General features: G+C 51.2%; 1 protein-coding gene across 1 annotated transcript in view; it reads right to left on the bottom strand.

The window, feature by feature from the left end:
- Positions 1-16,716, bottom strand: part of FA2H (fatty acid 2-hydroxylase) — a 47,749-nt gene that overhangs the window by 20,202 nt on the left and 10,831 nt on the right. The window contains exon 2 of the mRNA XM_045795987.2: positions 1,401-1,493. Coding sequence (XP_045651943.1) covers positions 1,401-1,493 — 93 coding nt within the window. The remainder of the gene's footprint in view (positions 1-1,400; positions 1,494-16,716) is intronic.

Here is a 16,716-nt window from a genome sequence, read left to right on the forward strand (position 1 = left end):
GCACCCAGCCCTGGTCGGCTCTCTCCTTAGAGTATTTTCTTTCCAATACTCAACCCCCAAGCCAGGAGCACGGAGGCTGGCCCCTCTTCACCACTCCTTTCAGTACCATCCACTGGCCACTGAGCTGGACACCCTGCAGCTTACTCTCTGGTCCTGCCCTCTGCCCCAACCTCTCCTCATCTCCCTCCGCAGTTCTTCCTTTCCTAGGATGAGGCCCTGACTCCATAGCTTCTGGGGTCCTTATCTCATTCAAGTTGGCCATCTCCCCCTCCATCCTACCCATGTGCAGAATAAGCCCAAGACCCCAAAACTTCCAGAGAAGTCAGCCACTTGTACTGAGACCCCCCAACCTCAGACCCTGACCTGGGTAACAAGCAGTTGTGGCCAAGCCCAGGGGTTGAGGTCAGGACACCAAGTTCTGGTAAGCCCTGTGGGGGCAAGTTGTGTGGCAAGCCTTCCCTCCTGTTAGCCCATTTCCCTTTCGGTTTTCATGCCTCCCTGAGGGGGATGGGCCCCAGGACAACTTGTCCAGACCTCTCTAGCAGAGCACCCAAAGGTGTCTTTGCCACAGGAGGATGGACTCCCCCCCCCCCCCAGAGGCAGTGGCAATTTCCACATCACAGATAACTGCCTCTGAGGTCCTGGGGTCCCGGCCAAAGGGGCCCAGGAAACAGATTTGTGGAGGCCTCCCCACCTCTGGCCACCTGTGTTTTCTGGGTGTGCTTCTCACGTCTCCTCATGTTGTAATAACTGTTGGTGGGGGTGGTCTGTCCTCCCCAGCAGGTTGTGAGCTCCCTGGGGGCGGGGGCCTGTCCTGTTTGTCTCTTGTCCCTGGTGTCTAACACAGGTAGGTACATTTATGGATGTGCACAGCAAGATCTATTCCAGGATTGGGACCGTCCCACAGCCCGGGTTGGAGGGAAATGGCACTCAGGTCGGTTCTCCCCAGATCTCCCAGGCAGACAAATGTTATAAATGGCTCCAGCCCTGTCTCCCCTGGCCCCAGTAGGCTCCCAAGCCCATATGGGCTGGTGACTCTTGAGAGTGATTGTTGGTACGTGGGGGCAGCTCTGCCCTGTGCACTGGTCAGGCTGGGTATGTCTGGACCTTCTGGATCTGTCATTGTGCTCCTCTCAGCTCCAGGTCCCTGCGGGAGACCGCCCTCTGGGGCGTTCGGGGTTGGGATCTGCAGAGACCTCCTGTGCACAGCATCCCCACACCCACCGCCATGTCAGCTGGGGTTTGCTGCCCCGGATCGTGCTTGCGAGCTGTGAGCACCCGCTTCCACATCCTCATCCCTCTTGGGAAAATATTATGAATAACCACAGCCTTTGGCTCCACGCTCTCGCCTTGCCCCCAGGAGCCCCAGATCATCACCCGCCCAGCCCCGCGTCAGCTACCTTGTCCCAATCCACCATTTTGAGCTTTGGCTCCATCCAAGGGTCTGTCTTCTGAGTGTTCGCAGAGGTCACAGTCCCATTCTCCACAGAGCCCTGGGGAGAGAAGATACGGCCGATTGCCTGTGGTGCTGGGTGGGGGTGAGGGGTTGGGGAAGAAGGGAGCAGGGAGCCACCCCACAGCGAGGCAGCCCAGAGTGGTGAGAGCCCCATGCTGGGGCGGGGGAGGGGGGTAGGGTGGAAATCAAAGATACTGAGTGCATTTGAAAATAGGTCAACCCTGATTGTGTTATTCTCTGTACTTTTCTTTTTCTTTTAAAAAAGTAATTTCCGCAAAAACAAGAGGCAGAAAGATATGGGAGAGAAAAGAAGCTGGCAGAGAGGCTAGGGAAGTAAGAGCCATCAACAGGTATCCTGTGGCCAAGGGGGCCCCTGCCAGCCTCTCTCTCTAGGTCCCTGGCAGGTGGCAGGCAGAGAGAGTCACAGGGTGGCACCCCGGGTACCTGGCAGACTCATAGTGCCATTCTGATGACTACCCCAGCTCCCTCCCTTCCTAGTAAGATAATGCCAGAGCCCATGCTGGGGCATCTAGGACTGCGTGCCCACCAGAAAGGCAGCAGAGAGAGGGAGACGGTCCCTCCAGGAACTCCCATGCGTGGGTCAGCAGGTGTATGTGGGGCGGAACTGGCAGAGAGTGCCCAGATGGGCTCAAGGTGAAACCGAAGTCGCAAAGAGGCCAAGTCAGAAGGAAATGGAATGTACTGGGAAGGTCACATGGCTGCAGCTGGCCCTGACGTCACACGGGGTGAGGCTGGAGAGGGCAGGCTGGTGCGTAGGTGAAACTCACGTCTTTCTGCAGAAAAGGGCGGGAGAGTACTCGCCAAGGGGAGGCCTGCCTGGGACTAACGGGAACCGTGGTGCTGGTGGCCATGGCAGGGCCCTTGGAAGCAGGGTACTGGCAAGAACTGAGGAGCCTGTTTGGGAAGCCCTTTGGGGTTTCTACTGGCACAATCCTTACATTTTTGCTTCCAAATGAACCAAGAGAACCTGGTGGTGACAGTGATGCTGGCATTTTCTGGGGGAAACCCATATTAACCCAAGTAAAAGTAGGTTTCCTCAGTCCTGATTTGGGGTGGATAGCTCAGGACCTTAGTCTGGGCCACCCTGCGGATACCTGAATTCTTTAAAAAAGCATCTCGGATGACCTCTTAAGGACAAAGAAGAGTGGGTTTTATAGCATATCATACAATGAAACTCCCTAAGTATCCAATATAAATGCCCCATAATACACCTGTCCCTTCTAGTTCTGTCCTAGCCTCAAAATGCCCCAGAGCTCCCCCAATCACTGAGGTACTGATTCTTCCTCCCTCCTGGATAGTCATTTTCTCCTGGGCACCCCAAATCCTTTCTTAAGTAGGGTAATCTGATCCTTCTCCGCACCCACCCCCACCCCCACCCATCCTACACGGGGCAGGGGAGGGGTCATCACACCAATCACCATTTAACATTTTTGTGCTAGGCTCTTCAGACATCCCCGAACGGCAGACACAGGCCTGTTTGGGCACATCCACCTGAACCACCCCCAGAAGCAGAAGAAAGGGCCGTCCGCTCACGGCACAGGGCACAGAGCACTCATCTGCCCAGCCCGTGTGCCTCCTCACTCAAGTCTGGACTGTTCTCGGAGGGTTCCAGTCCCTGGAAAAGTCTTCCTTCTGCCCACCTGGCTGAACGTTTTCCAGGGATCACTCCTGATTCCTTCCCTCTAGGACTGTGCACACTTTCTCTTTTCCACCTGCCAACCTGACACATATTAGAGGACAGCCAACACCCCACCCCCGGCTGCCTGCTTTTCCCCAAGACCCTCTGAGGACACAACAGAGTCTCTAAGCATAAGGATTGGCCTGCTGTGCCTCTTCCACAGCAGATGTGATGGGACCAGTGCAGAGCCCTGCAGGGCTCGCACCTCCCTGGCATGCAATATCATGGGACCTGAGCTCCCATCAGCCCTTTGGGCGGCCATCCTATGCATTCACCCACTTAGCTTATGGCCACTAGAAGCCTTTTGTGTGGCCTGCTGCTGGCACTGTGTGCAGAGCCGATATGGTCCAGGAAGTGATTTGGACCCGCACAACTGTTCACTGGAGGGCCCCAAAAGATGTGTGATGACTGGATGCCCAGAACAGTGATGAAGGGGGGTGGGTAGCAGTCAGTGGAAAACAGAGAAAGCCTGGAAATGAGATCTGCAATGGGAAGTCTGCAGGGACAGGAAGCCTTGGCTCCATATCGGCTTCCTCTTCAGGGCTGATGGTCTCAGTGCAATAGCACTGTGGCCCCCTGCCTCTTCACCCAGATCGTCCCTCCCACACGGCTTTCCTCCATTTGTCCATCGACACACATGTTTGAGCACCCACAACGTGCCAGAGCAACAGCCCAGAAGACGCTCTCTCTGACCCTGGCCCCACTCCTTGCCTCTGAAGAATGTTCCCAACTGCCCACATCATAGTCTGACCCAAAAGCCCCACTGTCTCCTCTGACGCCACTTCCTAAAAGTGAACGAACCTAGCATTGTCCCCTGTAAGTTGGCTTATGGTTAACCTCCCTATATTTAAAATCTTTCCCCTGTATTTCCAGTCTTCTCTGCTGTTATGCCCTTGGATGAACCCTAATTTTTCCCTCTAGGACAGTATTTTCCTTCTCAAATGTCATCCTTCCAGGATGATGACAAAGGTTAATATTCACAAATGCTTATGATGTACCCAGCCTGTCATCATCCTAGCAACTGTATGAACAAATGTATGATCTCTTCGTTTTCCAATGTTTAAAAAAAATCAGACTTTCTATATGTCCCACTGCCCCAGCTGGTTATTTATAATCTCCTGCCCCTTGCTGTTTTTTGTATGTTTGGGCGATTATCTTGTTTGTCCAATGGTGTTATAGATTCCGATAGGGCAGGATAAGTTCTCTCTTTTTTAGGGTGCCTAGGATGGGCTCCTGAAAATCCTAAATGCTCCACTCATTATTTCTTGAGTGGGCCATGTGTCAATGTTCTTTGCAAAATGGCCAGGGTTCCCCGAGGCTCCTGCAGGATGGTGGGCTTGGCTGCTGGGGATAAAGCCCTGAGGTTCTGCAGGGCTCATGCTTCCTGGAAATGGAAAACAAATCCACTTCGAGGAGAGCAGTGGCCCAGGACACTGAACACACCATCTTAAAATGCCACTCTGGATAGGACAGTGCCCAGATACAAGGGTCAAAGTTGCAATAATCTGGGCCATATTAATAATCTTTGGCCAAGGACAACGGGATAAGCAGAACTAAAACTGCCTCAGACTGATACAGGAGCACTAGCATTTTATTTTGCCAAATAAATATATTTTTTAAATTTATCATCAGCAGCATTTCGTAAATGAAAGGAAATTTCCAGACCAAATAGGTAGGAAACGCATACTTGCAGAATAAAAGGCAATTCTTCCTCAGGAAGGACATTTGGCAACTTTAAACTGACATTCTTTTTCTAAAAAAGGTTCTTCCTATTTATAAACATTTTTTAATGCAGAAAAATTACAACCTAAAATTTTGTTTTTAATTATTTTCTTGGTTCAAAGTAGTCGGTGTGGGTCTCTATAAACTACAAGTAACAGGAAGTACAGCAAAATGTTCACTTGTTTCAGTTCTAAAGTTTTCGTTCATTCTTTCTTTTTTTAAAGATTTATTTATTTATTTGAGGGGGGAGCATGGAGAGAATCTCCAAGCAGACTTGTCACTGAGCGTGGATCCCCATGCGGGACTCGATCCCACGACCCTGAGATCATGGCCTGGGCTGAAACCAAGCCACCTAGGGGCCCTGCCCTTCAGGTTTTTCTTAAAAATTACTAAAAGCCCGTTTCACAGGTAGGTGTTGGCTTCCAATGGAAACAGAACTTTGCCGTTTTTCTGTCCGTCTGGAAATATTCCAGGTGAAAGGAGGGAAGTGGGAGAGAGCCACACCCGCACGGCACTGGCTCACTGGCTTGCAGCCCCAGCGCCGAGCAGCTGGGGGATCCCCTCAGGACAGGGCCCTTGAACCCTGGGCCAGTCTCGTGTGAATGAAGGCTGGCACTGGGGTGCACTGCCCATGCCTGAAGGATGAGGAGGAGAGGGCGGCGGGGAAGGGAGCAGGCACCGCTTCCTCCTGTCCTCCTCTTCCCTCCCTCGGCTGCCCCAGCTTAATCTCAACCCGAGAGAGCTGGAGCCACCAGGTAGCAATGTCGTGGGTGATAGGCTCTTGGCAAATACGTTGCAGACTGACCGTATAAGCAAGGTGCTCTCCGGGTGGCCTCATCGTGACCACACCCCTCCCTGGCAGAAGCCCAGGTTATTAATCACAAGGCCGTCCACACCTCTGGTCTGGGAGGAGACTTCAAGGAGAGAGGGCGAGTGGCACGTTGGTACGGCCAGGAGCAGACACACGCAGACACCAGGGAGTGTCCTCCAGTGTGTCTTTCATTGACTCTTTTTCTCGAGTCTACTGTGGGATTTCAAAAGCTCTAAAAGGCTTCTCCACACAGAAACAGGGCAAAGCCCCTCCCGAAGATGGGCTCCCATTCCCACTCTGGGGAGGCTGCTCCGGTCTGCCCCCGGCACAGGAGCCCCTGTGCCGCACACACTGATCTGGGCCGCATTTTCCAGCCTTCCGCGCCCCAGTGTTTATTTTATAGTCGAGCTGGGCTCACCCTTGAATTCCACAGGCAAACACCATCCATGAATCAGAAGTGTGTAAAGGTCACTCCTGGGAACTAGGCTATAACTCAGGCTTTGAAAGATTTTGTTTTCTAAAGTTTCTTGGAAACTTCCACAATGCATTATTTAAAAGACTCTCCTGATCCTGGAAGCAAGCCAAAGAGATCTTTAAAAACCAAATAAGTGTCAGAAAGCGAAGAACATGTGTGTTCTTTTCCAGTATTTGGAAATTGTTCTACCTTCAGGTCGAACGTGTTTCAGTATTTTGGAAAGGTGAAGTGAGCATTCGGGAGTCAGGCTCTCACCGGCTTTTGCGAGAATGGTCAGCCCAAGTGTGAATGAATGTGGCTTAATCTGGGGTGTGCAACCCACCCGTGTAAGGTGACAACTTTCTTAGAGGCTCCACCTGAAGGACACAGAGGGTCGTGGGGCAGCAAGAATGGAGCTGAAGACCCACCCCATCGTCCTGGCTCCTCCTGACCTTTCCACCCTGGGAAGGCAGGCCGGAGCACAGCTAGAAGCACTTTTGGGATCAGGCCCAAGGCTGTCTGGGAGAAGCGTGATGAGTGGAGCAGGGTGGTGCTGGGGCTGAAAGCATCTTGCTCTCCTCACGCATTTCCCTGTGACTGTCTCCCAAGCCAGATCACGGGGTGGCTCCATGTGGGTAGAGATCCTGCTGTCTTGCTCACTGCTAGGTCCCCAGTAGCTGGCATGGGATCAGCATTCAGTGCCTACTGCATGATACAATAATGAGTAGATGGTGGCTTCCAGGCCTGAAGAGGCCACCAAAGTGTGGGTGGGGCAGGTAGAAAGAGAACTGCCCAATGCCTTCCAAAGCCTGTGTGTACTTGGACAGAGAAGGTCCATGTGCTCAAGAATGGCCAATGTGCTCCGCCAAGGAGACTGGGTGGGCAGGCACCACCCATCCTGAGGTGAGAACCACTGAATGTGCTGGGCAATATGGTGGGGGCAGCACGGAGGGCATTCCCATCTTCTTGGGTCCTCCAGCCACAGTGCAAAGCTGCAGGAAGAGAAGCCAGTGGGACAGCAGTGCCAGTCCTAGCTTCCTCCAGGGCAATGCCAGTTCCTAGCTGCTCATGAGGCATTATATCCTCTTGGGTCAGCCCAAGCCACAGCTCTCCTCTCATGGACACCCCTGCCCCTTCCCCTGAGCTCCAACCTCCACCCTCTCTCACACTGAGTTTAGCACCCTCAGACCCAAACTCATGGACCACCCAGGAGTTATTCCTGCCAGCTCCCTAAGGTTCCACCAGTGCCCTCAACACACCTGTCCCTCAAGGAGGCAGCCCTTGGGGGGATCCTGGGGCAGGGAAAGCACTGGAGCCAGCCTCTAGTTCTAGATGCTGCGGATTCACCTCTAGACTAAGGGACCTGATTCTAGACCAGGCTCCATTATCAACTTGCAATGTGACCCTTGGAACAAGAAATTGCTTATCCCTAACAGGGCACCCCGAGGTCCTGCTCTGTCCTCTGAGGTCAGGCAGGTGACACCAATGAGTGAGGCAGGCAGGGTGCGGTTCATAACGCAGACTCACGTTGTTTGCATAATAAACACGGAGGAATACCCTCACCTCCACAAGGAAAGATGCTCACTCTCATTTTGGAAACATGAGGTACCATGAAACAAAACAAACACGCAAAACCATGAGGCACCCTGTTGCTAAAGACGAAAGAAAGAAAGGAAATGCACTGAGAGCAGTAATCAAAGGTCACTGTGCCTTGGTCTTGAATGGAGTGGACTGCGGTGAACCAGAGGGGTTGTGCCCTGTTAAAGGGGGCAGCCCTGACTTAGGTCCTGGTCAGGTGAGAAAGGAACTCAGGGTTGTAGACCTTCCAATTTCTAAGAAAAGCTGGGAAACCAGATTTTTGTGGGGAATCTCCAGATTTTAAAATTTGCTTTGCATTTAAAACAAGCAAACAAACCAATGTGTCTCAATACAAACGTGGCCCTTGGTCTGCAGGTTTGAAACATCTGGACGAGCCGCAGCCCTCCTGCCTCATGGTACAGCCACAGAGAAGGGCGCGCTCGGACAGGCAGCAGCCCAGGTTTTGTCCTCTCGTGCAATGTCCAGAACAGGGAGTCTAGGGGGGAGCTGGGGCTGCACCCACATGGGGCAGGCCTACAGGGTCAGCTGTGTCGAGGATCTGAGTGAGCTGGGTGCCAGAGCCCCAGCAAGGTTCGATGAGGGGTAACCCTCAGCCTCCTCCTCCCTCCAGCCTGGCAGAGAGGATTGGCTTCAAGAGGAAGCACAAGTGGGTGGCAGATGCTCATTTCTACTGGTTCTCTTTCCCCTTGTGTGACTGGAAAGGAGAAAAAAATCGTGATGGGGCAAGAATCATGGTGGAGACACAGGCCATGCACCAAGGATGTTACGTCCAGGGCCTTGCTTTCCGGTACAGAGGCCTGTTCTGGGTGGAACTATGTAACTCCCCACCCCACCCCAAATTCATATGTTGAAATGCTGGCCCCCCCAGTATCTCAAAATGTGACCTTATTTGGAGGTAGGGCCATTGTAGATGGGATTAGTTAAAATGAGGTCCTTAGAGTGGGCCTTAATCCTATATGATTTGTGTCCCTAGAAAAAGGTGAAATTTGGAGACAGACACACACACGGGGAGAAGACCAAGTGAAGACGAAGGTAGAGACAGAGGTGAAGCATATGCAAGCCAAGCAACAGCAGAGATTGCCAGCAAACCACCAGAAGCTAGGGAGAGGCCTGGAACCCATTCCGCCTCACAGCCCTAGAGGGAACTAACCCTACCGACACCTCAGTCTAGGACTCCTAGCCTCCAGAACCCTGCGACCATCAGTCTCCGTTGCCTACGCCACTCAGTCTGTGGGACTCAGCAAGCCTAGCAAACTAACACCAGGCCTGAGCCGGCTTCCTCTGGGATCAAGACTGGGCCCCAGAAAGAGAAGGGATTCAACTAGGAGAGAAAACAACAGGGAGAGGAGGCATCCGGGGCCACGTGGAGAAAGGGTCTGCCTCTCATCCCCTGCTGGAGACAGCAGAGACCCGGGTCTTGTCATCCACACAGCCTTCCTACCAGATCGGCGGGGGCAGCCCACACAGAGAGCCCACGACGGGGGAGACACGCAGGCACCAAGACATGCAGGCACTGCCCCTTCCTCGCCCTCTGTTTGCTCTCCGGCCCGCCAGGGGTGGCCTTGGTCCCCTTCCTCAGGGCCTGCAAAGTCACTCCTCGGTTTTCTCGTTCAGTTTTCAGAGGCGGGCTGAACTGGGAGCGGGGCAGGGTGGAGGGAGGGGGCCAGTCCACCCGCCTCTGCCTTTAGTGGAAACCTTGGCCTACTTTGCCCTTCGCCCTCCCCTGGAACACGCGGCTCCTGGGACAGCCAGGCCACGTCCACGCTGAGCACCATTACCAGCCCACATGCGTAGCTGGCGTCCCCCTGGTACCCACGCGATTCTCCCCGAGAGGCTGGCAGGAGGTATTCCACAGAGGGAGGAATCGGGGTGGGGGTGGGGGGCACAGGGGGCCCAAATCCCTGCTTCCAGAAGCCTCACACCACAGCTGGGACAGCCAGACCGGAAACCGCTCCCAGTGCGGTCCCTCGAATGTTCTTCATGCACCAACTCTGCCTCCTCTGGCAGCACTCCCCAGGAGGCCCCCACGCGCCTGGCCTGGACTCTGCCTTAGCCCTCAGCCCTCCTCCAGGGCCCCAGACCCTGTGGTGCCCAGGGAGGGTTTGCTTGGAGGGAGCCTGAGGGGGAGAGAAAAGAGAACAACAGAAAGCCTGCACGACAAACAAACACGCTGGCCTGGAGGCAGTGAAAGGCAGCAGTGTGCGGAGGGCGGGGGCGCAGGAGGCGGGGCGGGGGGGGGGGGCGCTGGCATAAAGGAATGTTGTTCAGGAAAGCTGGGGCTGGGCACCCAGGGGTGGACAGATGGCCTTTTATCCCGCAGCCTGGGTTTGGCCCGAAAACCCTTTCTCTGAAATGAGATGGTGCCCAGGCCCTGTGTCCAGCTCCCCCCAGCCTCTAGAGGCCCAAAGGAAGGCGGGGGGCTCCAGGTGCCCCACGTGCCTGGGGAGCACACGGTCCTGGGCAGGTAGGAAGGCTCCGAGAGTCTTTCTTCTGTGTTAACAAGCCCACCCCCGAGGCCTCCAGGGACCACTGGTTGCTCTCAGTAGCTAGAAATTTGGGACTACAACGCAGGTCGCAGGATCTGTTTGCTTTCATTTCTAATAAGCTGCCCTCTGTCAGACTAGGTCCAAATCGGACGCCAGGCCTGTCCTTAAAATGTTTCAAATACAGCCTTTCTGTACAAAACCAAAAAACCAATCATAATACGTGGCAAGTGACAAGGCATGCCGAAAGCTCCCCCGCTTCGCACCCACCCACGATAGCTGCAAGGACATTGGCTCTGCCCCTGTATTCATGACAGGATTAAGAAAGGAGAGGGGAAAGCGAGTGGGACGTGTGTGCCTGAGGTGTGACCAACTTCTCCCTCTCAGGAGATGTAGCGGGTACGGACCACACAGTCCCAGCCTCCTGGATCCTTGACATCAGTTCGCCTGGTGTTGCTTCTCTTCACGACATGATGCCACTTGGAGGATGTCACCAGCAACCTCGTCACTGGAAGCAGAAGCCAGTCTAGGTGGGCAATCCAGAACATCAGAAAAGGGGGCCGGTGGATTAAAAATACTAAATTACTCCTCGAATCTCTCCAGAGTTTTCAGGCTGTTAACTTGATTCTCTACTAGCCCCCGTCAGGGACCCTCTGCATCCACGGGGAGCCTTTCCTCTCCAGCCTCTGACCTCAGATCACGGCACCGTTTCTAGGAAGGCACCAAGGGTCAAGTGGACATGTGGCTTTTTCCAATGAAAGCCTGACTCTGGGATTTGGAGCAGCTGGGAGCCTGGGGTTGGGGGTGGGGTGGGGTGGGGTGGGGGAGTTGGGACCTGGGCTTGGGTAGGGTGGACGGGAGGGGCTCCCTGAGGCTCTCCTCCTCAGTCCCGCCTCACAAAATCCTGCCCGGCACTGCAGCGCCTGAGTTTCCACTCTGTCGGGAGGCATAAGCAGCCTTTAGGGAATGAGTTCCTCAGAATTCCCGGTCGTGGATTTGATATAGGACGTTTCTAGACTGTAGTCTCTCAAAACTTCGACCTCAAGGCATCTCAGGGCAGGCTTATAGAATGTGCTAGGCACAAGGGAAATACATTTAAACCATCTAAAATATACTATCTCCTCACTGGCCCAACTTCTATGTTAAAATACATTTTGGTTCATCATGTAACACTCCAATCTGTAAGGATTATCCTCAAAATACTATATTTTGCTTTCTTATTTTATTTTTTAAAAAAGGTTTTATTTATTTATTTGAGAGAGACAGAGACAGAGAGTGAGCAGGAGCAGGGGGGAGGGGCAAAGAGAAAAGGAAACTCCCTGCTGAGCAGGGAGCCCAACATGGGGCTCTATCCCAGGACCCTGGCATCATGACCTGAGCCGAAGGCAGACACTTAACCAACTGAACCACCCAGGTGTTCCTATTTCACTGTTTTTAAAAGGAGAAACAAAACCACTGTTTACAAATGACTCCATATATCACTATCTCAGAAACAATATTCCTAAATTTTCCTTTTATAATCTATTAGTTTAAGAGAGATAACTCACTCATTCTCATCTTTGGTTACAAACTGGCAAATGATTATATTGCCAAAAAACGCTAGCAGGTACCGAACAGTTTTGTAAGCAAAACAAAACGACCACCCCAAAAATCGACTTGCCTCACACCTGCTACTTTTTATAGATTCCAACCTACTGATCCAAACAATTCCCTCTACCCATGCCTAGATCTGGAATCTTCTAGAGGATGTTTATGTTCAGAGAGGTTGACTGGCTTGTCTTCAGTGCTAGTGTTAATTCTAGAATACAAGACTGTTGGACTCTGAGCCTGTGTCTTCTTTTCCACTGTCATTTAACCTAATTCCAAACCCACTGCACATCTCTTAAACTAGCAGAATCGCCACAGTCAGCCCTAGAACAGGTGTCTCCTGGTGAGCGACGGCCTGTACTCCCTGTTTTATGCTCAGTAAACACTATGTTTATACTCGTCACTATAAGGTGCTCTAGCCCCAGGGTGTGATGTCCTTGAACAACCCCAGGGCAAGCTGTCCTTCTGGGTGGTCAGTGGCTCTCCGATATCACTACCACTCAGGGACAGCACTTAATACACAGTCTGGTGTGGTCAAGGGCAAGAAGGAGCTATTTGTGAACCACACAGGGATATCAGCTTCCTGGACCACAGTCACAGGATTAGGACGCCATTATCCTTTTTTTTTTTTTTAAGATTTTATTTATTTATTTGACAGAGAGAGAGGCAGCGAGTGAGGGAACACAAGCAGGGGGAGTGGGAGAAGGAGAAGCAGGCTTCCCGCTGAGCAGGGAGCCTGATGCAGGGCTCGATCCCAGAATGCTGGGATCATGACCTGAGCCGAAGGCAGACACTTAACGACTGAGCCACCCAGGTGCCCCTAGGATGCCATTATCCTAATATACCTTTCAACTCTGGGCCACAGCTCTAGACCGATGCTACCCCATAGAATTTTCTGCAGTGATGGAAATGTTCTAGATCTGTGCTGTCCAATATAGTAGCTACTAGTCCCGTGTGTTAACTGAGCACTTGAAATGTGGCTCATGTAACTAAGTACTGAATTTTAATTTTAACTAATTTTAAATTAAATTCCTACGTGTGGTAAGTGGCTACCATATTGGATAGCATAGCTCTAGACTACTGTTTGAAATCTCTACCTGAGTATTTCCTTGGCATTTCAAACCTAGTGTGGCCCCAGTGGACTCTGATGACCTCACCCCAAACCTGGGCCTCCACCCCAGTATTCATCATTTCCACATATTGAACCACCTCGTTGCTCAAGTTACCTTGGCCTCCTCCTCAATTCTTTCCCTTACTCCCAGCATTTAATCCATCAGCAAGTTATAGTGGCTCCACCTCCAAGATATTTCCAATTCCTACCCACTTCCTTTCGTCTCAATGGCGGCTCAGGCCAGGCAACCTCCCTCTGTCAACAACAGCGATGTCCCTTTAGCTCTCTTCCTGCTTCCACTCTTGACCCCCTTCAACCTACCTCCGCATGGCTCCCAGAACAACCTAGTAAAATACAAACCAACTTTGTCTTCCACTTAAAATCTTTCAGCCCATTGTTCTCAGGATAAAATCTAAACCCCATAATGAAGACCATGAGCTCTGCAGAGACAAGCTTCCTGCTTCCCTCCCCACCTTCACCCACACCACATTCCCCCTCACCTACCACGCTCTAGTAGCATAAGGGCTGCCTTTTAGGGGGCACCTGGGTGGCTCAGTCGGTTAAGCATCCAACTCTTGATTTCAGCTCAGGTCATGATCTCAGGGCCGTGAGATGGAGCCCTGCGTCAGGTTCCACACTCAGTGGGGAGTCTGCTTGAGATTCTCTCTCTCCCTCTCTCTCTGCCCTTCCCCCCTGCTCTCTCTCTCTATCTCTCTCTAACATAAATAAATAAATCTTCTCTAAAAAAAGAGCCTCCTTTTGGATTCTTAATGTCACCAAGTCCTATCATACTCCAGGACCTTTGTACTTGCTGTTCCCTCTGTTTAGAATTTTTTTTTACCCAGTTCTCCTTTACGATAACTCCTTTTCATCCATCAGATATCAGCTCTTCAGAGAAGACACCCTAGACTACTCCCATCACAAGTTGTAGCTGTCACTTTGTCTCAGTCCCCATTCTAAAATATATTACCGATTCTGTTGTATAATACATATACACACATAGACTATTATATATACAATATATAAAAAACAGATATATAAACTATTCTGTTGTAGCTCCTAATCACCTATAATTGTCCTATTTGTCTCCCTCCCTCCACTGGCAGTTACACCCCAAGAGGGCAGTTACAAGTTGTCTTCTTATTCCCAGCACCGAGCTCAGTCTGAGCATGAGGAGACATCGACTATGTTTCTGCTTGAATAGAGGAAGAAGAGTGGGGAGAAGGTGGCCCTGCACACCCCTGGGACCACTTGGGGCCTTTGCCAGTCTCATCTTTGGAGACTGCCCATCCCTGACTGGGGTGAGTTCCCAGGTCCAGCCCTGCCCTTGTCCAGGGGAAGATGGAATGAGGGCAGCAGGTCGAAACAGACCCCCAGGCCCTAGCTGGGGGAAGGGACGACAGCGAGAGACTAGAATGTCACCACTCTCCAGCTCCTTGGGGGGTGGTTGCCAAAGAGGGTCTAAGCACACAGCATTTCAGTTTCTGGAAACATCCATCTCCCACCACTCAACAGATATCTACCTTTTCTTAGCAGAAGCTGGGGCTGAGGGGGCTTATAATCATCCTGATTCCATTTAATCCACATGTTGGGTCTTACAGGTCTCATGCGATCTCACTGTAGCCACACAAATCCTGTAGGGATGCAGGGAATAAGGGAACCAAGGCTGGGAGAGTCTAAACAACTCACACAGTGTCACACAGCCAATGAGACACAGAGCTGGACCAGGGCACAGGTCTTGGGCTGCAGACCCCAGGCCCCTCCTCTTTCTGGATGGGTGGGCGAGAGGGTGGCCTGTCTGCACAGCTGCTCTGTGCCAAGCCCCACGCTAGGAGCTCGGGGATGCCGATTCTTTAGTAATCCCAGGAGATCTGCCCCCTGAGCAACTTTCATGCCTCCCTCCGCCCTTAGCCTTCTAGGACAGGGGCCTGAAAACTTGACGGTGCTTCTGAGCCACACGGAACATAGATTTCTGGGGTCCTGCCTCCGGAGAGTCTTTTTTCTTTTTTTAAGATTTATTTATTTGGGGGGGGAGGGGCAGAGAGGGAGACAGAAAATCTCAAGCAGACTCCCTGCTGAGCACAGAGCCTGATGTGGGGCCGGATCTCAGGACCCTGAGATCATGACCTAAGCTGAAATCAAGAGGCGGACACTTAACCAACTGACCCGTCCAGGGGCCCCATCTCCAGAGATTCTAATTTTATGGATTTGGGGAGTGCCCCCAAAGGAAAAAATATATATTATATAATATATATATATATATATACTCATATAAATATATATATATACAACATATTATGCTAATTAATTCTTTGATTTAGTTTACGTGTATGTTTTTTTCACTCAAATTAAACATCCAACTTTTCACACAAGTCTTCCATATCCAAATCTCTGTGGCCATGAGAGTGATTTTCCCGAAATCTAACACAGTTCTTGGTGCGTATCGTACTCACTTCCATCTAGGCTGTCTGAGTGGCCGAGTGGTTTAATGAGATCTGTACTGGGGGGAATGGTGTCTCCCCCCACCACCACCCAGACCAAACTCATGTTCACCCGGAACCTGTGAATGCGATTTTATTTGGAAATAGGGTATTTGCAGATGTGATCCAGTTGATTTAAGGTCATCCTGGATTAAGGTGGGCTGCAAATCCACTACGACTGGTGTCCTCAAAGGAAGAGGGGAAATTTGGAGATGCAGAGGCACAGGGAAGAGCGCATTTGTAGGATGGAGGCAGGGTGAAGTGATGTGCCTATAAGCCCAGAGCTGCCCACCCCGTCAGAAACCAGGAAAGAGGCAAACAGATTCTCCTGCAGAGCCTCCAGAAGGAACCAACTCTGCCTGTACCTTGATTTCAGACTTCCGGGCTCTGGAACTGAGATGATAAATTGCTCTCATTTCAAGCCACCTCGTTTGTGGGATTTGTTACGGCTGCTCGAGGAAAGTAGTACAATATTACTAGAAATGTGATGCTTCACCCATTCAAGTGCTGTTGCTTTATTTTTCCACCTATCGTTTAAGAACATACATCTCTCTGGGATGTCTGTAATATGACTACTTAATTATTTTCCAATGTTTTATTACTGAAAAATTTTAAACTGTAGGCGAGCTGAAAGAACCTCACCGTGAACCTGTGTATCCCCACTACCGAGGACCTACCATTTATTTACATCCTACAGGTTCTTTTAAAAAGCAATCCTTAAAGGTTTGTATATATCAACATCTAACTCTTGTGATCATGAGGTCATATCCAAAAGTGTGATTACTAAGTAAGTGTTAAATTTATTTGCCTCCCTTTAAAAAATTTTTGGTCTAATTTTCATATAGTAAAAGATGACCAATCTTTTTTTTTTTAAGATTGTATTTATTTGAGAGAGAGAGCAAGGGAGCATGAGCCAGGGGGAGGGGCAGAGGGAGAGGAACAAGCAGACTCCTCACTGAGCAGGGAGCCCGACATGGGGCTCGATCCCAGGACCCCGGGATCATGACCTGAGCTGAAGGCAGACACGTAACAGATTGAGCCACCCAGATGCCCCAAAGGTTATCAATCTTAAGGATGTAGTTTGATAAGTTTTGACAATTACATACCTCCTTGTAGCCAATGTCCAAATCAAGAAGTAGAACATTTCCATCATCCCAGAAAGACCCAGGAATCTATTTTTAAGGAGCTCCTCTTTTGATTTTGATGAACAAAGGTAGGGGGATAAGTATCCAGTTGGGATACTTGGCCAAAGGGACCAGTAGTGTGAGATTTACAGTGCTTTGCAAGAAAGATACTAGGTTCCCTGTTAGCAAA

Source organism: Ursus americanus, chromosome 21, assembly GCF_024610735.1.
Source record: "Ursus americanus isolate L20-20 chromosome 21, mUrsAme1.1.p, whole genome shotgun sequence".
NCBI classification, from domain to species: Eukaryota; Metazoa; Chordata; class Mammalia; order Carnivora; family Ursidae; genus Ursus; species Ursus americanus.